We start from the raw sequence: 27,057 nt of genomic DNA on the forward strand, positions 1-27,057 counted from the left end.
GCTGAGACAAACTATAGAGCAACCTAAACTTTAAGAGTGAAACGACTATTGAGATGTTACATGATTTGAGAAAATCATGATTAATCTGACATTTAAAATTTATGAAGTAGATGTGAATAAAAGCTTCTCATCCCACTCAAATATCCTGTAGATAACTTGATAGATCACTGGTTCAGGGACCTAATGTTGGAAAAGTGCTATTAGATTGGGAGAAAATTGCAGTCATATGACTAGAGGACTCATTGAAGGGGAAAAGAGAAAGGAGAGCAAAAACTAAAAGGAAATGTACAGTGTGATCCCATTTATGTTAAAAAGTGAGTGTAAATTTTAAGTACATAGGAAAAAAGCACTAGAAGGAAAAAGTGTGTAGTGGTGATCAGTAGAGAGGGGAAAGACTAGGAGAGCAAAGGGAACCATCACATTCTACTCTATATATGCTTATCTTTTTTTTTTTTTTTAAGGAACATTTATTTATTTATTTATTGGCTGCGTTGGGTCCTCGTTGCTGCACGGGCTTTCTTTAGTTGTGGCGAGTGGGGGCTACTCTTCGTTGCGCTGCGTGGGCTTCTCATTGTGGTGGCTTCTCTTTGCAGAGCACGGACTCTAGGAGTGCAGGCTTCAGTAGTTGTGGCACGCAGGCTCAGTAGTTGTGGCTCACGCGCTCTAGAATGCAGGCTCAGTAGTTGTGGCGCACGGGCTTAGTTGCTCCGTGGCCTGTGGGATGTTCCCGGACCAGGGCTCAAACCCGTGTCCCCTGCACTGGCAGGTGGATTCTTAACCACTGCACCACCAGGGAAGTCCCTATGCTTATCTTTTTTATTTCAAATTGTGGTCAAATACACATAACAAAAAATGTACCATCTTACCTGTTTTTTTTGTTTGTTTGTTTTGCCGTACGCGGGCCTCTCATTATTGTGGCGTCTCCCGTTGCAGAGCACAGGCTCCGGACGCGCAGGCTAAGCGGCCATGGCTCACGGGCCTAGCCGCTCCACCGCATGTGGGATCTTACCGGACCGGGGCACAAACCCACATCCCCTGCATCGGCAGGCGGACTCTCAATCACTGCACCACCAGGGAAGCCTGTCTTACCTGTTTTTAAGTGTAGAGTTTAGCAGTGTTAAGTCCATTCACATTGCTGTGCAACCAATCTCCAGAACTTTTCTATCTTGAAAAATTGAAACTCTGCATCCCTTAAATAGTAACTCCCCATCTCATCTCCCTAACCCCTTAACCACTGTTCTTCTTTCTGTCTCCATGAATCTGACTACCCTGGTACCTCATATAAGTGGAATCAGACAATATTTGTCCCTTTGTATCTGGCTTATTTCTATTAGCATAACATTGTCAAGGTTCATCCATGTGGTAGCATATGTCAGGACTTCATTCCTTTTTAAGGCTGGATAATATTCCATAGGATGTTTATACCACATTTGTTTATTCATTCATCCATTGAGGGACACTTGGGTTGCTTCCACATTTTGGGTATTGTGAATAATGCTACTATGAACATGGGTGTACAAAAACCTCTTCAAGACCCTGCTGTCAATTCTTTTGGGTATATACCCAGCAGTGGAGTGGCTAGGTTGCCTGTCATGTTTTAATCTTTTATGGTGAGAATGTACTCATGTATTATTTGTATAATTTAAAACATATGGAGAAAAGAGTCAGGTACTGTTAAGAAAGCTGGGGATAGAAGGGTGGAAAAGGTCCCTGCCCTCACAGAGTTTGTGTGTATTTTCCTCCACAGGCCTTCCTAATTTGGAGAAATCAGGAATTCATATTTCAACTCAGTAAGTGTGGCTTACCTATGGGCAACAGTTAGGGATACCTCATCCCCCAACACACACATGTATTTTAAATTCAGCAGATATTTGTTGGGTGCCCAATACTACTTGTCAGGTTGTACATTTGCCACTGGGAATTTAACAACAAACAAGAAATCAATGGTTCTTTTTTCTTTTTCTTTTTTTGTAACAGCTTTATTGTGATATAATTCACATCCCATACAGCTTACCAATTTAAAGTGTCAATTCAGTGGTTTTTAGTATATTCATAGGGTTGTACAGTTATCACCACAATCAATTTTAGAACATTTTCAATGCCCCACCAAAAAAGAAACCCTATACCCATTAATATCACTTCCCATTTCTCCCAATGCTCCCAGCCCTAGGCAACCACTGCTTTCTGTCTTTATGGATTTGCCTATTCTGGACATCTTACATAAATGGCATCATATAATTCATGGTCTTTTGTGACTAGCTTCTCTCATTAAGAAGAAATGTTTTAAGAATCTAATGTTTTAAAGGTTCATCTGTGTTGTAGTATTTCTTTTTGTTGCTAAATAATATTCCATTGTATGGATATACCATATTTTGTTCATCCCTTCATCAGTTGATGAATATTTGGGTTATTTGCGCTTTTTGGTTATTATGAATTATGCTGTCATGAACATTCATGTGCAAGTTTTTGTGTGGACATATGTTTTTAGTCCTCTTAGATATATACCTTGGAGTGGAATTGCTGGTTAATATGGTCAAGATAGTAACTACAGTAATATAGTTAATATGTTTAACCTTTTGAGGAACTGCTCTATTTTCTAAAGTGGCTGCACCATTTTACATACCCACCACCAGTGTTCCATCCTCCACCAAACTCATAATAAAAACTGTCTTTTTTATTATAACCATCCTTAAATATACTTTTTTATTGTGAAATAATTTTCAATTTAAAGAATTGCAAGGATAGTACAAAGAGTTCCAGTGCTATTTCCTCACTCAGCTTCCCCTGGTGTGAGATAATCAATATTTTGAAAAAGATAGAAATAATAGCCAGAGACCAGTTCTGGTTTTTCTTGTCCTAGGTGTGTGTTAAGAGCTTCTGCCAGTCAAAGCAAAGACTATTTATATACAGACATGCCTGACTTATAATGGTTTGACTTACAATTTTTGTATTACTTTAACCATGGTGTGAAGGTGATAAGCATTCACTAGAAACTGTACTTCTTTTCCCAGTATGATACTCTCTTCTGATGGTGGGCAGCAGCAGCAAGCCACAGCTCCCAGTCAGCCACATGAGCACAGATGGCAAACAACCAGTATACTTACAAACTTTTGTAGCCACACAACCATTGTCTTTCACTTTCAGTACAGTCATCAATAAATTACATGAGATATTAAACACTTTATTATAAAATACACTTGTGTAGGACCTCCCCAGTGGTCCAGTGGTTAAGACTCCACACTTCCACTGCAGGGGCCATGGGTTCGGTCCCTGGTCCGGGAAGTTCCACATGCCCAACAGTGCGGCAAAAAAATAAAAACAAAAAACGGTTTGCGTCAGATGATTTTGCCCAACCGTAGGCTAGTGTGTGCTCTGCTTGCTTAAGGTAGGCTAGGCCAAGCTACGATGTTCAGTAGATTAGGCGTATTGAATGCATTTTTGAATTATGGTATTTTCAATTTACCATGGGTTTATTGGGAGGTAAATCAAGGAAGATCTGTATAGAGACAGAAGTCAGCGATAAGAGGGTCACATTATGGTGCCCGAGGTAACAAAACCAGGAGGTTTTCGTCTAGTAGACAATCAGATCCTGTTAGCAAGGTCAATTTCGGGGAGGAAGGGACTACCTCACAACCCGCACTACTGGTGGTCTCATCACACGGTTGCATGGTTTGGTAGTTTTCTAATCCTACCGGGTTGTTTTCTCTCCAGCCACGGGTTTCTTAAACTGCTGAAAGCGTCAGGCAGTGCTTTGAAAGTCACATCCTCCGCCCTTACCCAACAGCACTTATTTAAACACCTCAGCCGTCAGTTTCCCGTAGCGCAGGAGACCGGCCGCAGCAGAGGAAGCAAGGCCTGTCGGAACATCCAGGGCCACACCCAGACCCACGACTGGGGCTTGAACGCGCCGGCTGCTCAGGGGCCTTTTCTGCCCTCAGACTCCAGAAACACGGCTCTCTATTGGCCAGGCGTGCACCAGGGCCCGCCTTCTGGAAGTTGCAGGGCGGCCTCCTATCTAACCCCGAGTGGCGGCCTCCGTGTGGGGCCACGGGGCTGAGAGCGGGAAGTGGGCTTCATTCTGTTCTCAGCAGACGAGGTTAGGGGTACGACAGCCCTCCTACAGCGAGGTCAGGCCAGGAGGCTGGAATTAGGACGGTCGCGAGACCCTTTGTCTGCTCGCCCCGGCGGAGGGGCGGGGCCGCGCCGGTTCCGCCCCGGAAGCGGAAGTGCGGGCACCCTGGGGTTCTGTCCAGTGAGAGGTTGGCCCGTGCGCCAGCCGTTCCTCCGGCTGGTCATATCTCGCCGTCTCTTCTGCCCGTGTCCCATCGCCGGCCCCGCCATGCTTTCTCTAGATTTTTTGGACGATGTGCGGCGGATGAACAAGCGGCAGGTGAGATTGGCCGCCCACTGTTCCCCTTGTCCCTTCGACGCTGCCACTGCTGTGCCCCGCGGACCTCTGGGCCCCAGTGTGAGGGCCGGAGCGGGTCTGACGCCTGGATTATTCCATCTCTTTGTGGGGTCTGTGTCCAGAGGTAGCTTTATCCGCCCCCTATTTTTAGCCGCTGGCTGATACGGGACCTTCTAGGGGCGGAGCGGGAAGCCTGGTCTTCACGTTCCATTGCCCCCTGTGAGGCAGGGAAGCAAGTGGAAGCCGTAGGGCTCTTTGTAAGTGGGAGTCGGGGTTGCTTATTGTTTTAGGCTTAGTAAGGCGGCAAACTCGTGATTTCTCCAGTCGCAGCGACTTCCGATGGATTCCGGCAGCTAGGTTTAGCAGTTCACCGCTACTCTGGGATGCTCGGGAAGGCAGTTGTAAGGCCCCACAAAAGCCGTTTGGCTACTTTGAGCCCGTTACAACCCTTCTAGTACAGCTGGGTCTCAGCGGGCTGTCCTGACTTCCTTGAACCACCTCTGAGTTCAGAGTTGAAACAGTTACTCTCCTTGCCCCTGAGTCCGCTTAGCATTAAGGTATACCTCAGGATCCTCGGGTATACCTCCCAGTATTAGTGGTACAGGGATCCTGAAACTTCCATCTTCTGATTTAGTCCTTAAACATTACTCCGTCTTGAACTTACAGATCATATTCCAAATGGTACTGGGAATACTGTTGTAATTATTTAGTCATTGGAACAAGTTGCTCCTTTCTGTCTTCTACACCAAGTGTGTCTGTAGAGCCCACTTTTGCTTGCCTCGGACCTTTTTATAGTGTTTTGCTGTTAAGAAGTGTCCTGATGTCACTGTTAAAGGTTTTTCTCTTGGACTTTTATTATGCACTATTTATATTTACCATTTAGGGAAGAAGATATACAACTTCCCCTTACTCCCCTTCAGACCTCTTCTTAGACATGTTTCCTAATTCATTCAGTCGTAATTGATCATTTTTTCCCCCAAATTGCACAAAACGTTTCAGATTCTCACTTGTATAGTGTTTTTTCATGCATAGCTGAATTTCTAGGTGCAGAGACATTGCTTTGAAGAAACTCTTCTTTTGGGCCTACTGTTTATTGTACCCTGTGCTAGGTACAATGAGAGAAATGCAAAGATAGATAAGACAGATTCTGCCTTCAAGGAGCATAAATATGTAGAAAATGACTAAGGCAGAACAGTAACTATTTTGAGCTCTTGCTATGTGTGAAATGCTTTATATACCTGTGAGGTAGATAATGTTATTCCCATTATACAAGTGGAGAAAATAAGCAACCTCCCAGAGATTGTTAGGAGGGGATGTGAAGGATTGGATAGCATGGGGATGGGATGAGGGAAAGTTAGAAATGAGGTTTTAACTGCACATAATATCTGGGGGAAAAAATTGATACTGACTGTAGGTACCGAGAGCTAATTAGATGAAAAGAGGGAAACTAGAAGTTTCATCAAATGTCTGATTAATTTGAGTTGTAATTTTTTTTTCCTATCAGGTTCATAGAGGAATAGTTTAGTACAGTAAACTCTATCCAGGGGAATTCCCTGGTGGTCCAGTGGTTAGGATTCCGCACTTCCACTGGGTGGGGTCTGGGTTTGATCCCTGGTCAGGGAACTGAGATCCCACAAGCTGTGTGGTGTGGCCAAAAACAAACTAACAAACAAACAAACCTCCATCCCTTTAAAGTGTATCAGGTGATAAGTTTCTACAGTTATATACACCCATTACAATCAAGATACAGAACATTTCTGTCACCCACAAGATCCCTTTGTAGTTCATTTCCTTAGCACTTGGCAACCACTGATTTGCTTTTTTGTCAGTATAGATGGGTTTGCTTTTTTTTTTTTTTAATATTTTATTTATTTATTTATTTAGCTAGCTGCACACGGGATCTTCATTGCAGCATGTGGGATCTTTAGTTGCGGCATGAGGGATCTTTAGTTGTGGCATGTGGGATCTAGTTCCCCGACTAGGGATCGAACCCGGGCCCTCTGCATTGGGAGCGTGGAGTCTTAGCCACTGGACCACTAGGGAAGTCTCTGGTTTGTATTTGATAGAAATGAAATCACAGAGTATGTATTCTTTTGAGCTGCAAGTTTTAATTGATTTTTAACACCTTACTCAAGACTTTTGTTTACAGTATGTAATTTTTATTTTTGTCTGCTTCACAGTTTTCAAAATTAAAGTGTTTCACTACTTTCATGGCATCCAATACACTGTTGCCAGATTAATGTCTTCACTCCTGCCCTCCAACCTTCAGTAGATCCCATTGCCTTGTAGGTTAAGTCCAAACCCCTTAGAATGGCATTTGAAGTAAGTCCCAGTCATTTTACAGTCTGCCGTTTCTCACTGTTTCAGTCTTGTCCCAGTTTACTCTTCCTGCCTGTTTCATTTCACTGTGTATATGAACATTGTTCTATTCAAACTTTGTGTCTTCAGAACTCCCCTTGTATTATTTCTGAGTCTTTGTGGACCGCCCTAGACTATTAGGTGATCTCTAAAGCCCTTTTAGCTGTTATGTACTGTTCTATTTGTCTTCTCCCCTTTGCAGTGTGGCTCTTTTACTGTAGTGTCAGAGCACAGTGTTCCTCAGGCTTTTCTTAATCCATGAAGCCCTGATTTGTAGTTTGCCTGTTTCTGTGGTAAATACTTCCAACATGGTTGATTTCAAGCTGCTAACGTGACATCACTGAATGTGGAATTAGGAAGAAATGTGGTAGCATGCAACTGTAATTTCCACCTTATAGGTAAAATTTTAAAAATAATCTCAAGAACACAGATAATAGTAAAATAGTTAGAAACTGATTTAGAGTATTTAGTGACTTTGTTTTTTAAGTAATTTAATTGTACTAATTTTTAATAACACTGTTTAACAACCAGCTTGCAAGATTCCTGAAAATTGAGCAGGTTGGCTCCAGCACACCTCTGGTTGTAGGTTAGTTTCTTGATGCCCATTGAGGTAACCTTTGTGTGCAGAAAAGCCTGTTTAGAATTCTTATATTTAAAAACATAATATTCAATTTGTAAAACCTAAAATTTTAAAACCAAGTTCTTAAACCTTTCAGAATCAGTTTTCAAATCTTATCCTATTTAAAGTCTAGCAGCTGGTGGGGTCTTAGTTCCCTAACCAGGGATTGGACCTGGGCTCTCGGCAGTGAAAGCGCCAAGTCCTAACCACTGGACCACCAGACTGACCTGCCAGGGAATTCCCAGGTCTAACAAATTTTAACAATCACTTTTAAGGGCCTTTGAATATTTGGGCTAATTTATAAACAGACATCTTAAAAACATTAAATTTAACTTATAAATTTAAAGAATTTCCTTTTTAAGAACATCGATTATTCAACAAACACCACTGCATACTTATATAATTTTTATAAATCTGGAGCTTAGGTTCTCCTAAATGTTTCAACATTTGAATATAAGGTATAAATAGTAAGCTTTCTGATTAAAATAATAAATCTACAATTGATTGTACATTTAAAATTGGAATTACAAACCTGACCTATTACTTTTATATTCCAAATTCTCTTAAATTTTACAAAAACTTAAGATACCAAATATGCACAGCACCCTTAACATAAAAGTATTAATACTATACATAATTTCCTTTAAGCATTTCTGTTCTTAATTATGCATTTTCCTGGAGTGAAAAGATGCTTATTCACTAAATAAATATGTCATGCCAAGTAATTTTTATATTAATTTCATGTGTAATTCTCTGCTTGCTGAGAATTCTTAATGATCAGAGGATATTGGCCAGCATGTGACTAGATCCATGTTTGAGCCCTGATGGGACTAATCTGACTTTCACAGAATTTGCTTTATTAGCTCCTCCTTAGGCCTTTTGCATTACTTGATTGAATTTTGCATTTCTTTGGATTTTAATTATCTGTATGTTTTCCTACCTAAATCTGAAGACCGTAGGACTTGGCACGATCCTTTCTTTTTATTTATTTATTTATTTATTTATTTATTTATTAATATTTTAGCTGTGCCTCACAGCATGTGGGATCTTAGTTCCCTGACCAGAGATCAAACCCCTGCCCCCTGCAGTAGAAGCGCTGAGTCTTAACCACGGGACCGCCAGGGAAGTCCCTCTTTTTATGTTTTACAGTCTTCTTAGGATCCCTTAACTCTTTTTTTTTTTTTTTAATTTACTTATTATTTTTTATTTTGGCTGTGCTGGGTCTTCATTTTGGCACACAGGATCTTTGTTGTGGCATGTGGACTCTTAGCTGTGGCATGCATGTGGGATCTAATTCCCCAGCCAGGCATTGAACCCTGGCCCCCTGCATTGGGTGTGTGGAGTCTTACCCACTGGGCCACAAGGGAAGTCCCTCACTTAACTCCTTTTTTTAAAAAATAAATTTATTTATTTATGGCTGCATTGGGTCTTCGTTGCTGCACGCAGGCTTTCTCTAGTTGTGGCGAGCCGGGGCTGCTCTTTGTTGTGCACAGGCTTCTCTTGTTGCAGAGCATGAGCTCTAGGTATGCGGGCTTCAGTAGTTGTGGCTCAATGGCTCTATAGCACAGACTCAGTAGTTGTGGCGCATGGGCTCAGTTGCTCTGCAGCATGTGGGATCTTCCCAGACCAGGGCTCGAACCTGTGTCCCCTGCATTGGCAGGCGGATTCTTAACCACTGAGCCACCAGGGAAGTCCTCACTTAACTCTTAATGGCTATTGTAGTGATACCTGATTGAATTCCGGATATCTTTGGTAACTTTTTTTTTTAATGAATTGGCCCTCTGGTGAAGCACATAGAAGCCTAGATTTTTCCTAGGCTTGGACCTAATATGAGTAAGTGTGCTGCAAATAGGAGGTATATACAGCACAGAGGACAGATCGATTACTTTTTTTGATTATTGAAAACTAATCTGGTCTTGTTTAGGATCAGGAAACTCTTTATCACTGGCAGGGTATCAAAATTCAGTAATAAATTGCCAAGTTTCAATGTAGAAACATCAGTCTCCGTTATACACACAAGGAAATCACAAGTAAAATTATGTTAAAAACTGCACTTACTGTCCTCGAATATATTCTTCTTGAGCATCCAAAAATCATTCTTCATCCTGTATAACTTTGAGCAAATCTAGAATACAGTGCCCTAGTAAGGATTAGGCATTTACTTGTTATGGTTCTTAGATACTTCATATTTTTTAGGTTCTTTTTCCCCCCATAGTATTCTGTCCATGGGCATACAGACAAGCATGATTATTTATTCTCATGCCAGATGCCACAAGCCTCCAACAATAAAGACAAATTCCACTTAAGCAGAAATTATGACCATAACTCTTCTTCAAAAGAGTTGTCTTTTGAGACTTCCCTGGCAGTCCAGTGGTTTAAGACTTTGTGCTTCCACTGCTGGGGGCACAGGTTGGAACCCTGGTCGGGGAACTAAGACCCTGCATGCCACGCAGCGTAGACAAAAAAAAAAAAAAAAAAAAGAGTTGTCTTTTCTGACTTCAAGGAAGGATGTGAGGTAGAGTATCCAAACACAGAAGATGTTCATGGGGATAGAATGCTTTGTCTGAAAAATATGGCTTATCGGTCAGGGTTTAGTCTGGGAAGCAGAACCACTATGAATATTTTAGAATTAAGGGATTTATTATAGGAATAAGATTTTATACAATTGTAGGAGAAGCTGGATGAGTCAGGAGTGTAAAACAGAGATGCAGAAACAGAATGTCACCAGTTCTTCTGTAGCACTGTTATGGGTAGACGGAAGCTTGCTATGGAATCTGGGGCTAGATTCCACATCTGGCTGATGGAGTGGAATCACACCAAGGGAGAGTAGATGAAGTCTGTGGAAGGCTGTTGCCTCTACAGCTCATTTCTGGATGTGGAGCAGGGGAATGCGAGGACAGACTGGATTCTGCCAGGCCTTTAATGTCTGTCTCTCACCATGTCTAACCACAGTGACCTTCAGCATAGTAGCATCTGCTTCTCTTTCACCTTCTAGGTCTTGGGCAGATTTCTCTTTGCTAAATCTAATTCAGAACCATACATGGAGGGGGGTTTGGGGAAGCCTAGTTCTAGCTAAGCCAATTTGGCAAAACTACTGTAGTTTTCAAAACTATTATAGTCTACCCTTTGTCAGCTCAGCAGTTATATACACCTCTTTTAATCATATTTCACTTTTCAAATAAACATAAAACAAGATTATACTTCTGTCTAATATGCAGCTTTCCTTTGTTTCTGTAATTGGCTACATGGTTGTAGCTGTCATCTTTCTTCTTAACCATTCCACATTCCTTTTGCTCTCAGCAAGATCCTACGTTGGTCATAGTTTCTTGCATTACGGTGTGACCCAAACCTTGATTATTAAAGGGTAATGTCATGAGGAGTCCTGCCTGAACTGGATTGTTACAGTTTTCACTAACTTTTATTGTAAGACATGGAAGTACTAAGAAAGGCCTCAGAGGATTCTTTATATTCCTATATATTCACTTCCCTCATTACGTAGTAACAAACCTCTGTTTTTCTCTGATGGTCAGGGTCAGTCCCCTTTGCCAGTAAGTAACCACCCCGTTCCCTGCATTTTGGTTCACTGGCGTGAGTATCCCAAAGTGGCGAGGGGGCAGACTCAACTTCCAGTTTAATGGAACCACTGTGTCTCCTGGTGGAAGGAAATCTCCTTTAGGAGTGAAAACATCTTTTTTTTTGGCTGCATTGGGCAGCTTGTGGAATCTTAGTTCCCCGAACAGGGATTGAATCCAGGCCATGGCAGTGAAAGCGCCAAGTCCTAACCACTGGACCTCCAGGGAATTCCCAGGAATGAAAACTTCTAAACCAGCAGAACCGAAAACTATGAGGCTGGGAAGCAGAAATTTCACTAGCAGATTATTAGGAGTAGTAGTGGGAGGAGTCACTTCCATTCCCACCCTTTAATTCTGGACTAGTGAATCCTACTTACAGAAGAAATTGGTTGCTGATTAAGAGCATATACCACATACTGGAGGACATTAGACATTATCCCAGCCCAACAAAGTGTTGCTGCTGTCTAGCTGGTACTGTAGCTGTCTTCAAAAGGCCATTTGTATCACTCAGAAGATAGAAACAACACCAGTAATTGAACAGAGAAAAATTAAATACAAAGAATTGTTAACTGGTAAAAGATGCTCAACCACTAAAATGTGTAAAAGAGGACTCTTAAGGTGTTCAGAAATAGCGTATGCAGAAAACAGTTATTACGTTCTAGGATAAGGGAGTGAACAAAGAACTAGCAAAATACCTCCCTCCACCCCCCTTCACCCCTTCTTAACCTGAGATGTAGACCTCTTTGGAGAGGGTGTGGCTGTCACAGGGACTTGCAATGACATTTGCCAGAGCAGTGAGCTGAAGCTTGTCAATAGAATTGGCCTGCTGGGAGGTTGAGAAATTTTCCAGAGTGTGTGTGGGCAGGAGCCAGTCTGTGATGGTCTCTGAAGTGAGTAATAGGAGACTTCCAGTACACAGATCCACTAGCTACTGGGTGAAATAAAAACACTCCATGGGAAGAGAAGCCCCTCCCACTCTCTCTCACCTTGCTGTGGCCCTGCAGTGCCTTTATTAATAAAACCTAACATCATTGAGCCAACTGGAAAAGGTGCCCCTGTTTATAGGCTCAGCCTAGTAACACAAAGAAGGATGGATTTGGTGCTGAGAGACAATAAATTGATAATGCCTACTGTTCCACTGTTCTTTCAGGCCAGCCATTTAAGATGATGGAGGACACAGTAAGACCAGTGAAATTCATGACTGTGTGCCCACTGTTGTGCTTTAATTACCTATAAGTTCCCTGGTCAGAAGCAGTGTTGTATGGAATACCATGATGCGGAATAAGGCATTCTGTAAGTTCATGGATGGTGGTTTTGACGGAAATACTGAAGACAAGGAAGACAGATCCATGTACAGAGTCTATTCTAGATAGAAGAAATTGCTGCCCCTTCCATGATGGAAGTGATCCAGTATCAGGAATGGTGGCATTGTTGGTCTTTGCAGTTGGCAGTCTAGGCACTCATCATTGGCTAGAACCAAACTAGTCTTGGTGAGTGAAAGTCCACATTGCTAACCTTCATCTTGGCTGCTACAGCCACTTTGATCATGAGTCCATTGGGTAAGACATGGATGGCTAGGGAAAGAGGCCGCTGACATCCACAAAACAGGTAATTTTATCCGCCTGATTATTAAGATACTCTTCTGCTGAGGTAATTCTTTGGTGGGACACAAATATCTTCACATTCTGTGTACCTACTTGGAAAGCTCCATCCACATACCTTTTCCCCAAACCTCTTGTCTCTAACTTTCCAGTGATGTCTCTTCAAAGTCCCTGGCCATCCAGCCAAATTGCTGGTCACTCTTGAATCAGTGTAAATCCACACCTGTGGCCATCTCTCCTTCCAGGAAAAGCAAACAATTATTGTATCACTTGAAGTTCTGCCCATGGGAGGATTTCCCTTCATCATAATCCTTTATGGTGAACCCTGAATGGGGATGTCATGGCACAGCTGTCTACTTTCAGTTGGTGCTAGATGGTTCACATAGAACCACCATCTAAACACCAGGCCTAAAGTCTTTAGTCAGCTGGTCATAGGGAACTCCCCATGGGGCGAGAGGTGTAAGCTGAGAGAGAAGAAGCAATGTAGCATGAGTAGGAGCCATGAGTATCTGAGTCACTTGCTCATACAACTTACTTGTGTCTTTAGGACCTGCTTGAGCCCAATCTTGTATATACTACTTACAATGGATGATGGAGTACTGCTGTGAATGCCCAACTTTATGGCTTGGTGGATCTGGCAGCATCCAGTTCATGCTGAAGAGTTCAGGTTATATGGTAACTTGGTGATCCATGGTCTAATGTTTAGTCTCTTCTAGAATTCAGCGGCTAGCTAGAAGCTGTTAGAGAGGAGGAGAATAGTTCTCCAAAGGATACCATGGCTTTGCCCCCATATTCAAAGACCTGTGCTGTTGTTCACCTGTGTAGGACTGCCAGAGGCTCTCCATCTGTCAGATATTTCAGTTACCATGAGATCTTCTGGGTCTTACGGCCCAAGTGATAGAACAGCTTGCATGGGAGCTTGGACCTGTTGCACAGCCCTCCTCAAAACTGGATCAAAATTGGTTTACTAGGTCAGTAGATTGGAGTAGCACACCCAAATGAGGTATATATTGCCTCTGAAATCCAAAGAGGTCCACTAGGCTTTAAGTTTCTTAGTAGTAACAGGAACCAGATGCAGCAACTTGTTCTTCGTCTTGGAAGGGATATCTTAACATGACTGGGGCCACTGAACCCCAAGAATTTTCATGGGGATAGGAATTTCTGTGGGATCTATTTCTCACACTCTGGCCACATATATGTTTTACCAAGGTGTCTAGGTCATGAGGTTCAACCACCCAGTCTAGTCACTGTGATATCATCAATATAGTGAACATGTTTACTCTGTGAATGTTGGGCCAATCAAGGTCCCCATGGACCTTTATGATAGAAAGCTCCAGGGCTAATTGAGCCCTCAAGTAGGCCCTGCCACCAAAAGCATACTGCTTCTGGTGGTCTTATTTCTCTTGCTACAGGAATCCTCAGGGATAGGAAACTGTCAAAAACGTGGAATGAGCCTCTTTTAAGTTGGAACTGCTAGAAGCTGATGATTGTCTTACTAAGAAAGGGAACCTAACTTTTTATTTTAATCACCTAGACTTATTAAAAATATGTAACTTTTAGTTTTGATTGGTTATGCAGTTATTGCTACATGTAGTAGCATTGTTAAGGACTATGATATTCTGCATTACAAGCTAAATTATGGTTTGAGCCTAGAATATCACTTGTAGCAAGAAATAGGGGTGGAGAGGACAGCAAGAGCCAGATTATGGAAGGCCCTGTATACTCAGAGGTTCAGAATTTATCCTATAGGTAGTGAGGGAAGGTTTTTTTTTGTTTTTTTTGTTTTTTGCAGTACGTGGGCCTCTCACTGTTGTGGCCTCTCCCGTTGTGGAGCACAGGCTCCAGCTCTCGCCAGCATTGTGTGTTTTCAGACTTTTAGATTTTCGCCATTCTAATAAATGAAAAGTGGTATCTCAGGACAGTCTTACTTTGTATTTCCCTCGTTATCAGTTTGGTTGAACATATTTTCATATGATTTTGGAGTTGTTTTTATTTCATTTTCTGTGAACTAGCAGTTCATAATCCTTTGCCTATTTTCCTTTTGGATTGTTGTTATTGATTTCTAGGAGCTCTTTATAGGAAGATTATTAGTCTTTTGTCGTATATATTGTAAATGTTTTCTCCCAGTTTGTCTTTTGATTTAGCTTATAGTATAATTTGCCATGCAAAGTTGTCAAATTTTTTTTTGGTTATTTGCTCTTTTATTTTGTTTTGGGTAGTCAGATTTACCCATCTTTTCTTCATGGCTTCTGGATTTCAGGTCAGTTTAAAAAACCTCCTTTAGGGCTTCCCTGGTGGCGCAGTGGTTGAGAGTCCACCTGCCGATGCAGGGGACACGGGTTCGTGCCCCGGTCCGGGAGGATCCCACATGCCGCGGAGCGGCCCGGCCCGTGAGCCATGGCCGCTGGGCCTGCGCGTCTGGAGCCTGTGCTCCGCAACAGGAGGGGCCACAACAGTGAGAGGCCCGCGTACCGCAAAAAAAAAAAAAAAACAAACCTCCTTTACTTCAAGGCCTTTCCTACTTTATTTTCTTCTATTACTTTTGTGAATATGTGCTTTAAAAAAAAACAGCTTTATTGGAGTGTAAAGTATAAAACTTCACCCATTTTAAGTGTATAATTCATGGTTTTTAGTAAATTTATAGGGTTGTGCACCTATCACCACAATCCAGTTTTAGAACATTTCCAACATCCCTGAAAGATCCTTCGTGCATTTTTACAGTCAATGCCTGTTTCCATTCACAGCCCCAGGCAACCACTAATCTGCTTTGTATCTCTATGATTTGCCTTTACTAGACATTTTATTTTTTTATTTTATTTTTATCAACAATTAGCTTTTATGAAATCATTTTGTATAAATGGAATCCTATAAAATGTAGTCATTTGTAGCTGGTTGCTTGCTTGCTTTTTATTTTTGGCTGTGTTGGGTCTTCATTGCTGCACGCGGGCTTTCTCTAGTTGTGGCGATCAGGGACTACTCTTCGTTGAGGTGTGTGGGGCTTCTCATTGCAGTGGCTTCTGTTGTTGCAGAGCACAGGCTCTAGGTGCTCAGGCTTCAGTATTTGCAGCACATGGCCTCAGTAGTTACGGCACGCAGGCCCTAGAGTGCACAGGCTTCAGTAGTTGGGGTGCGTGGGCTCAGTAGTTGTGGCCTGCAGGCTCTAGGGTGCAGGGTCAGTAGCTGTGGGGCATGGGCTTCATTGCTTCGCAGCATGTGGGATCTTCCCGGACCGGTGATCAAACCTGTGTCCCCTGCATTGGCAGGTGGATTCTTAAACACTGTGCCACCAGGGAAGTCCCTGATTGCTTTCATTTCACATGATTTTTTTAAATTGTGGTAAAATACACATAAAATTTTCTATCCTAACCATTTTTTAAACTATTATTTATTTTTTAATGGAAATGTCGTTGATCACAATGTTGTGTTAGTTGCAGGTGTACAGCAAAGTGATTCAGTTATACATAAATATATATGTATCTATTCTTTTTCAGATTCTTTTCCATTATAGGTTATTATGAGATATTGAATATAGTTCCCAGTATTCTACAGTAGGTCCTTGTTGTATCTTAACCTTTTTTTTTTTTTTTTTTGGCGGTACGCGGGCCTCTCACTGCTGTGGCCTCTCCCGTCGCGGAACACAGTCTCCGAACGTGCAGGCCCAGTGGCCATGGCTCATGGGCCCAGCCGCTCTGCGGCATGTGGGATCCTCCCGGACCACGGCACGAACCCATGTCCCCTGCATTGGCAGGCGGACTCTCAACCACTGCGCCACCAGGGAAGCCCAACCATTTTTTAAGTGTAGGGTTCAGTAGTGTTAAGTACATTCACATTGTTGAACAACCCGTCTCTAGGACTCTTTTTATCTTGCAAAATTAGAACTCTGTACTCATTAAAAAACTCCCCATTCTTCCCTTCCCCCAGCCCATAGAAACTACCATTGTACTTTCTGTCTCAGTGAATTCGGCTTTTTTTTTTTTTTTTTTTTTTTTAAAGAAGATGTTGGGGGTAGGAGTTTATTAATTAATTTATTTATTTTTGCTGTGTTGGGTCTTCGTTTCTGTGCGAGGGCTTTCTCTAGTTGTGGCAAGCGGGGGCCACTCTTCATCGCGGTGCGCGGGCTTCTCACTATCGCGGCCTCTCTTGTTGCGGAGCACAGGCTCCAGACGCGCAGGCTCAGCAGTTGTGGCTCACAGGCCTAGTTGCTCCGTGGCATGTGGCATCTTCCCGCACTGGGGCACGAACCCGTGTCCCCTGCATCGGCAGGCAGACTCTCAACCACTGTGCCACCAGAGAAGTCCCTGTGAATTCGGCTTTTATTAATTTTTTTCTCATTATTTGTTTTCTATTTCACTGATTTCTGCTCTAAACTTTATTTCCTTCCTTGGTTACTTTGTGTTTAGTTTGCTGTATTTTCTAGTTTCTTAAAGTGGAATCTTGGGTTATTGGGTTAAGGTCTTTCTTTTCAAATATATGTATTTAAAGCTATAGATTTCTCTCCAAGCAGTACTTTAGCTACATTACAGAAATTTTGACATGTTGTGTTTGTTTACACTCAGTTCAAAATATTTTGTAATTTCCCTGTGGTTCCTCTTTGAACCATGGGTTATTTGGGAAAAAATGTTTTTAAGTATGTATTTGCGGGTTTTTCAGATTTCTCTCCAGCGCTGATTTCTAATTTAATTATATTGTAGTTGAAGAAAATAGTTTGTATGATTACAATCTTTTAATGAGTCCCCTTTTAAAATTTGCCTAGAGCCTGGTCTCTGGAGGATGTTTCATGTTTGTTTGAAAAGAATGTGTATTCTCCTGTGTGGGGTGGAGTGTTCTACAGATGTTTAGTTGGTTGAGGTATTCAAGTTTTCTATATCCTTGCTGATTTTCTGTCTTATTCTATCAACTATTAAGAAGAGAATGTTGAAGTCTCTAACTTTTTATCCTGAGATAGATCCTACTTAGTCATAAGGTATATATTGTTTGGTCTAAACATTTACTAAAATGTTACAGATACTTTTTATGTCTATATCCGTGATACCATTCTGTGGTTTTCTTGTAACATCTTTATCTGATTTGGGTATCAGTAATGTTGGCCTTCATAAAGTGAGTTGGGAAGTATTCCCTCTTCTGCAGTTTTCTGGAAGAGTTGGCATAGAATTATTATGATTTTTTTCTTTAAATGCTCGGTAGAATTGATTAGTGAATACTGTCTGAGCCTGGAGTTTTTCTTTGTGGGAAGGTTTTTAAATCGTAAATTCAGTTTCTTTAATAGGTCTGTTCAGGTCTATCTATTTCTTCTTCAGTGAGCTTTGGTAGCGTGTATTTCAAGAATTAATATATTGGTATAAAGGTATTCACAATACTTACTATCCTTTTGATATTTGTATATTAGTACAAATTAATAAGTATTAGTCTAGTGATGTCACCTCTCTCATTCCTTCCTGATATCAGTAATTCATATCTTTCTTTTTTTCCTCATTAGTCTGGCTAACTGATCTCCTCAAAGAACCAACCTTTGGTTTGCTTTTCTTTACTGTTTTCCTATCTTCAGTTTCACTTATTTCTACTCATATTTTTAGTATTTCTTTTTTGTGAGTTACTTTGGATTTCATTTGGTTTTCTTAGTGTTTTAAGGTGGAAGCTTAATTTGGGAAATCCACAAATATTTGGAAATTAAACAGTGCATTTCTAAATAACCCGAGGGTCAAAGGAGAATCCCAAGAGAAATTGCAAAATATTTTGAACTGAGTATAAACAAAAACACAACATATAATTTGAGACATTTCTGTTTTTCTTAACATAGGCCTTTACTACTATAAAATTCCCTTTACATACTACTTTAGGTGCATCCCACAAATTTTGAAATGTTGTATTTTTATTCTCTTTTGATTTCTTCTTTTACCATGGGTGATTTAGAATAGAAGTGTTATTTGATTTCTAAACATTTGGGGGAATTTTTCAGGTATCTTTCTGTTACTGATTTCTATTTTCATTCCATTGTGATTGGAGAATACTCTTTGCATAATTCAAATCCCTTTCTATTTATTGAGACTTGTTTTGTGGTCTTGAATATGGTCTATCTTGGTGAATGTTCTGTGTGTACTTAAAAGGAATGTATATCTGCTGTTGTTGGGCAGAATGTTCTGTAAATATCAGTTAGGTCAAATTGGTAGTGTTGCTCAAATCTGCTCTATGCTTATTGATTTTTTTGTCTTCCTGCTGTATCAGTTATTGAGAGGGGGTGTTGACATTTCTGACTATAACTATGGATTTGTCTATTTCTCCTATTCTTTTCCATTATGGTTTATCACAAGATATTGAATATAGTTCCCTGTGGTATACATTATGCTATACATTATGCTGTATGCTAAACTTGTTGTTTATCCATTCTTAATGTAATAGTTTGCATCTACCAACCCTAAACTCCCAATCCATCCCTCTCCCTCCCCCTCCCCACCTTGGCAACCACAAGTCTGTTCTCTATGTCTATGAGTCTGTTTCTGTTTTGTACATAGGTTCATTTGTGCCATATTTTAGATTGCACATATAAGTGATATCATATGGTATTTGTCTTTCTCTTTCTGACTTACTTCATTTAGTATGATAATCTCTAGTTGCATCCTGATAGTTTTTTATTGCTATGACTTCAGTTTCACTAAACTTTTCTTCTGTGATGTCTAATCTGTATTCCATTCTGTGTGGTTTTCAGACAAGAGTGGGTGCTTTCAGGGTGGTATGCTGTGTGGTTTTCATTTCAGACATATTCTTTTTCATCTCCAGAGGTTTGGGTTGGGTCTTGGATATATTTTCTATCATCTAAGTCTCTATTTAATGTGCTCAGTCTTTCCCCTACCTTTTATTTTTATTTTTTTTGCCACACCACACAACTTGTGGGATCTTAGTTCCCTGACCAGGGATTGAACCTGGGCCACGACAGTGAAAGCGCTGAGTCCTAACCACTGGACTGCCAGGGCATTCCTGTTTCAAGGCTTTTTTAAAAGGCTTTGTTAGGCAAGTCCAGAGCAGCCTTCAGTCTAAGGTTAATTTTGCACCACAACTGAACAATAACTTTTGAGTATGCTATCCAAAGCCCATGTGTTATGAACATTTCCACTCTGGCTGGTGGAAACAAATTATCCCTGCCCCATATGAACTTTTAGAATGGTCCTATCTGCTCCTTTTAGTTGGTTCTTTTTCCGTCCTTGGTACTCCCCTGAAATGCATGTGCTGATCGTTGCTGATCATCACTCAGCTGAAGACTTGAGGAGAGACCCTCTGTAGTTCTCATTTCTGTACTGCCCTACAATCTAAGTTGCCTTCACTTCCCCAAGCTCCCAGTTCTTTATCCTCAAGTCGAGGAGAATTCTAGGCGCTGGCTACATTGCTGTTTTGCCCTGTGGCCTGGAAACTATCCATTCTGTAAATTGGGGCAATTGTAGGGCTTACCTTGTTTCCCCTTTCATAGTCCTATGCTACCTGGACACAGTCACATGTCCAGTGTCTGAAAACCTTTGTTTCATATACTTTGTCCAGTGTTTTAGTTATTTCAGGCAGGGAGGTAAATTTGGTCCCTATTCCTCCAATTTGGCCTGAATAGCATATATTCGAGATTCATCTATGTTATGTGTTTCAGTAGTTGATGTTTTCTTTTCCTGAGTAGTTTTCCATTACTTGGAAATGTTGTAATTTATTTATTCACCTGTCGATGGACATTTGGGGTTTTGTCTTTTTTTTTCCCAATTTGAGGCTGTTACGAATGAAACTGCTGTACATGTGTTGTGTTTTCATTTGTCACATTTTTAAAAGATTTAATGGATTTTTTAAAATGAAAATTATCTTATTGGTATTATGCCTGTTTAGACTATTCAGGAACTTTTGTTATTGTTATTAATCTTTTAAGATCCTCACTGAGACTATCAGTGACTTTATTGGACCATAATAACAGTGTCTATTCTGAATACACTTCAATTTTTCCAACACCATCAGTTTCACTTGTACCTGCTATCTGTGTATCTGCCTCTAATGCCCTAGCTTCTATTGCTGCTTCTTCTATGAGTTAGAAACCAGGGGAATTGTGGTTATGAATTAATGAGTCTCTTAGTTTGAGGTTGCAAGGTAAGTGGAATTTAAGACTTAGGCCAATGGCTATTTTGTAGCTCTAAGACACATTTTTGCTTCCATGGTCACTTCTGTCTTTGCTTGAGATGGCTAGAAGTCTGACTTCTATGTAAATATCCTATATGTTGAACTTCAAGTATCTCTTACAAGAACAGGAAATATAATGGTATATTTGATAACTAAAAGATAAATGCACGGTATATAATTTCCAGATTATGGCTTGTTAAATTATAATATTTAAACTTACTATCAGCTTTATTTTGCTGAATTTTCTGTTGTAGGTTTTTCTTAAATTCTTGTTATTTATTACTTACTGTGTATTTTAAGTTGTCATGTGGATTATTCTAGTCACGGAACTTTTGGGGGAAGTCTCCACACATTACTTCCTAAAAGTGCAAAAGAAAAATAGCACACACAAATCTCCCTATACCATAGCTACCAAAAGATATTACATAGAGGGCTTCCCCGGTGGTGCAGTGGTTGAGAGTCCGCCTGCCGATGCAGGGGACACCGGTTCGTGCCCCGGTCCGCGAAGATCCCACATGCCGCGGAGCGGCTGGGCCCGTGAGCCATGGCCGCTGAGCCTGCGCGTCCGGAGCCTGTGTTCCGCAACGGGAGAGGCCACAACAGTGAGAGGCCCACATACCGCAAAAAAAATAAAAATAAAACCAGTCAAAGCTCTATGTAATATCTTTTTTTTTTTGTGGTATGCGGGCCTCTCACTGTTGTGGCCTCTCCCGTTGCGGAACACAGGCTCCGGACGCGCAGGCTCAGCGGCCATGGCTCACGGGCCCAGCCGCTCCGCGGCATGTGGGATCTTCGCGGACCGGGGCACGAACCGGTGTCCCCTGCATCGGCAGGCGGACTCTCAACCACTGCACCACCGGGGAAGCCCTTGACTGGTTTTAATAACATTCTTTTCTAGTTACACCTGGAACACTGAGGGATATAATGTTCCAGTCACTTCTTAGAAAAAATAATAGGGCTATTCAATTCTGTGGTTATTATTCTACATATGTCACAATGTCTTATTAATAGTTAGCTTGATGTGGCCAAATGGTATGAGAAGGTTAGGTAGCTGCCACCTTATTTCTGCCAATACCCAAAAAAGCACTTCTTTCTGTACATTGATTCTGTATATTCATTAGCATTCAGATATAGTGGTGAAGAAAGCAGGGGCTAGGGAGGCAATATATTTGTCTTTTCAGTAAAGATTTTTGTCACAAAAAAGGGGAGAAAAGAAATAGAAAAATAGGACATTTTCAAACTTGCTCAGGTAGAATATTTGTTTTAGCAAATAGTGTGCTTCTGTCTAGGTTTTGGCTCACAGACTGACTTAGCAGTATGCAAACAGGCACTTTTTAAGGAACATTTGCCAGTTACATGTATTGAGAGACTTTTAACCTCTTTCTCTAATAAGAATGATGAGGATGATCTTGATGATTAGATGCATTTCACAACAATGATTCTGTAGCAAAAAGTAGTATTACATGTCTGAAGAAAAAGAGAAGGGTAATTATAGTGACCTCCTTGCAGGGACAGAGAAAATTACGATTTTTAAGTCTTTCATTTTTCTTTTAAAGAACAGTTATTTTAGGGACTTCCCTGGCAGCCCAGTCGTTAAGACTCTGCACTCCCAATGCAGGGGGCTCGGGTCCCATCCCTGGTTGGGAACTAAGATCCCATACGCTGCATAGCACGGCCAAAGAAAAGAAGAACAGTTATTTTATTAGATATTGCACACCTGTTCTGGCAATGCTACATCTGTGCCCTTCTGAAAATGGAAAGATTTTCCTCAACAAAACATATTTGAACTGGCTGACATGTAGCTATTTTTAGTTTTATTTATTTCAGTGTGAATTTTTTATGTTTTGCTGGAGAAATATTAATATGGTTGATTATGGGATATTGCCTGCTTGGGGTGTTATGTGCTATATGGTATGTTGCCTTTTCAAAATCGGCCAATTCTGAATTACGAAGCATTTCTGACCCCCAAGGGTGTTAAATAAGGAATCATGAAACTATATTTTGTAGTTTTTATGGAATCCCACAGCCCTTCCTTCAGTGATTCTGGATCGGGGCCCATAATCTATTGTCCTAACCAGTACTATAGGTGGCTTTTTTAGCATGGGAGGTTTGGAAAATAGAGCCTTTAGCTGAATTCCTGACTGCTGATCCACAGGTTGACCATAATCTCTTCTTAGAAGCTAGTTTTCCTACTTTTAGCCTCTCCCACTTTACTTCCTCAAATCTGTTTTTGGAATTAAAAAAACCATTTTTTGTCTTTTAAAAACCTACCGTCTTGAGGTGGAGTCAAGATGGCGGTGTGGGAAGACGTGGAGTTAGTATCTCCCTATAACTAGGGTGCCTGCCAGCTGCTGGTGGGGGACTCTGACGCCCAAGGAGACGGAAGGAACCCCAAAGTGAACCGGTAGGATGTAGGGGGACTGAGGGGGGAGGAGAAGTGGAGGCCAGACAGGATCAACACCCCTGAGGCTGGAGAGATCAGGAGAGGCAGGCGGAAGGGGCCCCCGGAAAGAACAGGAGAGGAGTGGAGGGTGGTTGTCCTGCCCACTCAGGCACAGGGAGCCTGCTAAGCTCCCAGGCGGGTCCCCTGCTTTCCAGAGCCCCCTCCAGGCCACGTGGGTCCTTGAGGGCATAGGAAGGAGGCCTGGGGGATCAGGAGAGGCAAGTGGGGGGGCCCTCCGGGAGGAGCAAGATAGGAGCGGAGGGCGATTGCCCTACCCAATCAAGACCAGGGAGCCTGCTGGGCTCCCAGGTGAGGTCCCCTGCCCTCTGAGACCAGAGGTGGGGGCACGCCTGGACCCCTTCTGTTCCTTGAGCCTGAGCCCCACCCCCCACAGCCCCCAGGGCCTTTTCCAGCCCTGTGGGTCCTGAGCATTGGCCGACCCACCGCCCAAACCTCGCCCCTGCTTAGGCCCTGCCTTCCAGAGCCAAGGCCTCACCCTGCCTTTTTCTTTTTCCCCTCCTCTTTTTTACTATTGTGGTATTGATGTACCTTCTGGTTGTTGATTCATCTATACTTTTATTTTTATATTCTTCCTAACGTATCTATTAGTTTCCTAGTCTAATTTTATTTTTTACTTTGTTATTTTTCCGTTTTTTTTTGTTTGTTTGTTCGTTTGTTTGTTTTCTATGCCTCAGGCGGCTTGCGGGATCTTGGTTCATGATCCCAGGGTCCGGCTAAAGCTCCTGCAGTGGGACTCTTGAGTCTGAACCACTGGACTAACAAGAGAACCTCAGACTCCAGGGAATATTCATCAGAGTGAGGTCTCATGGAGTTCCTCATCTCAGCACCAAGATCCAGCTCTACCCAATAGCCTACAAACCCCAGTGTTGGAAACCTCAGGCCAAACAACCAGTAAGACAGGAACACAAAAAAAAAAAAAAAAAAAAAGAGAGAGAGAGACGGAAAAAAATACATCACAGATGAAGGAGCAAGGTAAAAACCTACAAGACCAAATAAATGAAGAGGAAATAGGCAATCCACCTGAAAAAAAATTCAGAGTAATGATAGTAAAGATGATCCAGAATCTTGGAAATAGAATGGAGTCATGGACTGAGAAAATACAAGAAATGTTTAACAAAGATTTAGACGAACTAAAGGACAAACAAACAGAGATGAACAACACAATAACTGAAATGAAGAATACACTAGAAGGAATCAATAACAATAACTGAGGCAGAAGAACGAATAAGTGAACTGGAAGACAAAGTGGTGGAAATAACTGCAGAGGAGCAGAATAAAGAAAAAAGAATGAAAAGAATTGAAGACAATCTCAGAGACCTTTGGGACAACACTAAACGCACCAACATTCGAATTATAGGGGTCCCAGAAGAAGAAGAGAAAAAGAAAGGGTCTGAGAAAATATTTGAAGAGATTATCATTGAAAACTTCCCTAACGTGGGAAAGGAAATAGTCACCCAAGTCCAGGAAGCACAGAGAGTCCCATACAGTATAAACCCTAGGAAAAACACACCAAGACACATATTAATCAAACTAACAAAAATTAAATTCAAAGAAAAAATATTAAAAGCAGCAAGGGAAAAGCAACGAATAACGTATAAGGGAAACCCCATAAGGTTAACAGCTGATTTTTCAGTGGAAACTCTGCAGGTCAGAAGGGAGTGGCAGGAGAGGGTAGACAGCAGAAGCAAGAACTACATTCCTGCAGCCTGTGGAACAAAAACCACATTCACAAAAAGATAAACAAGATGAAAAGGCAGAGGGCTATGTATCAGATGAAGGAACAAGATAAAACCCCAGAAAAACAACTAAATGAAGTGGAGATAGGCAACCTTCCAGAAAAACAATTCAGAATAACGATACTGAAGATGATCCAGGACCTCAGAAAAAGAATGGAGGCAAAAATCGAGAAGATGCAAGAAATATATAACAAAGACCTAGAAGAATTAAAGAACAAACAAACAGAGACGAAAATACAATAACAAATGAAAAATACATTAGAAGGAATCAATAGCAGAATAACTGAGGCAGAAGAACGGATAAGTGACCTGGAGGACAGAATGGTGGAATTCACTGGTGCGGAACAGAACGAAGAAAAAAGACTGAAAAGAAATGAAGACAGCCTAAGAGACGTCTGGGACAACATTAAATGCAACAACATTCGCATTATAGGGGTCCCAGAAGGAGAAGAGAGAGAGAAAGGACCTGTGAAAATATTTGAAGAGATTATAGTCGGAAACTTCCCTAACATGGGAAAGGAAATAGCCACCCAAGTCCAGGAAGCGCAGAGAGTCCCAGGCAGGATAAACCCAAGGAGAAACACGCCGAGACACATAGTAATCAAGTTGGCAAAAATTAAAGACAAAGAAAACTTATTGAAAGCAGCAAGGGAAAAATGACAAATAACATACAAGGGATCTCCCATAAGGTTAACAGCTGATTTCTCAGCAGAAACTCTACAAGCCAGAAGGGAGTGGCATGACATATTTAAAGTGATGAAAGGGAAGAACCTACAACCAAGATTACTCTACCTGGCAAGGATCTCATTCAGATTCTATGGAGAAAGCAAAAGCTTTACAGATAAACAAAAGCTAAGAGAATTCAGCACCACCAAACCGGCTCTACAACAAATGCTAAAGGAACTTCTCTAAGTGAGAAACACAAGAGAAGAAAAGGACCTACAAAAACAAACCCAAAACAATTAAGAAAATGGTCATAGGAACATACATATTGATAATTACCTCAAACGTGAATGGATTAAATGCTCCAACCAAAAGACACAGGCTCGTTGAGTGGATACAAAAACAAGACCCACATATATACTGTCTACAAGAGACCCACTTCAGACCTAGGGACACATACAGACTGAAAGTGAGGGGATGGAAAAAGATATTCCATGCAAATGGAAATCAAAAGAAAGCTGGAGTAACAATATCCATATCAGATAAAATAGACTTTAAAATAAAGAATGTTAGAAGAGACAAGGAAGGATACTACATAATGATCAAGGGATCAATCCAAGAAGAAGATGTAACAGTTATAAATATATATGCACCCAACATAGGAGCACCTCAATACCTAAGGCAACTGCTAACAGCTATAAAAGAGGAAATTGACAGTGACACAGTAATAGTGGGGGACTTTAGCACCTCACTTACACCAATGGACAGATCATCCAAACAAAAAATTAATAAGGAAACACAAGCTTTAAATGACATAATAGACCAGATAGATTTAATTGATATTTATAGGACATTCCATCCAAAAACAGCAGATTACACTTTCTTCTCAAGTGCACATGGAACATTCTCCAGGATAGATCACATCTTGGGTCACAAATAAAGCCTCAGTAAATTTAAGAAAATTGAAATTATATCAAGCACTTTTTCTGGCCACAACGCTATGAGATTAGAAATCAGTTACAGGGGAAAAAAATGTAAAAAACACAAACACATGGAGACTAAACAATACGTTACTAAATAACCAAGAGATCACTGACAAATCAAAGAGGAAATTAAAAAATACTTAGAGACAAATGACAACGAAAACACAACAATCCAAAGCCTATGCGATGCAGCAAAAGCAGTTCTAAGAGGAAAGTTTATAGCAATACAATCCTACCTCAAGAAACAACAAACATCTCAAATAAACAATCTAACCTTATACCTAAAGGAAGTGGAGAAAGAAGAACAAACAAAACCCAAAGTTAGTAGAAGGAAAGAAATCAAAGATCAGAGCAGAAATAAATGAAATAGAAACAAAGAAAACAATAGCAAAGATCAATAAAACTAAAAGCTGATTCTTTGAGAAGATAAACATAATTGACAAACCATTAGCCAGACTCATCAAGAAAAAGAGGGAGAGGACTCAAATCAATAAAATTAGAAATTAAAAAGGAG

General features: G+C 41.1%; 1 protein-coding gene across 2 annotated transcripts in view; it reads left to right on the top strand.

The window, feature by feature from the left end:
• The first annotated feature begins 4,315 nt into the window (after positions 1 to 4,315).
• SEC11A (SEC11 homolog A, signal peptidase complex subunit) overlaps positions 4,316 to 27,057 on the top strand; it is a 47,782-nt gene continuing 25,040 nt past the window's right edge. For both annotated transcript variants that reach the window (XM_079699800.1, XM_079699801.1), the window contains exon 1: positions 4,316 to 4,390. In XM_079699800.1, coding sequence (XP_079555926.1) covers positions 4,340 to 4,390 — 51 coding nt within the window. In that variant the 5' untranslated portion in view covers positions 4,316 to 4,339. The remainder of the gene's footprint in view (positions 4,391 to 27,057) is intronic.

Source organism: Hyperoodon ampullatus, assembly GCF_949752795.1.
Source record: "Hyperoodon ampullatus genome assembly, chromosome: 3".
Lineage (NCBI taxonomy): Eukaryota > Metazoa > Chordata > Mammalia > Artiodactyla > Ziphiidae > Hyperoodon > Hyperoodon ampullatus.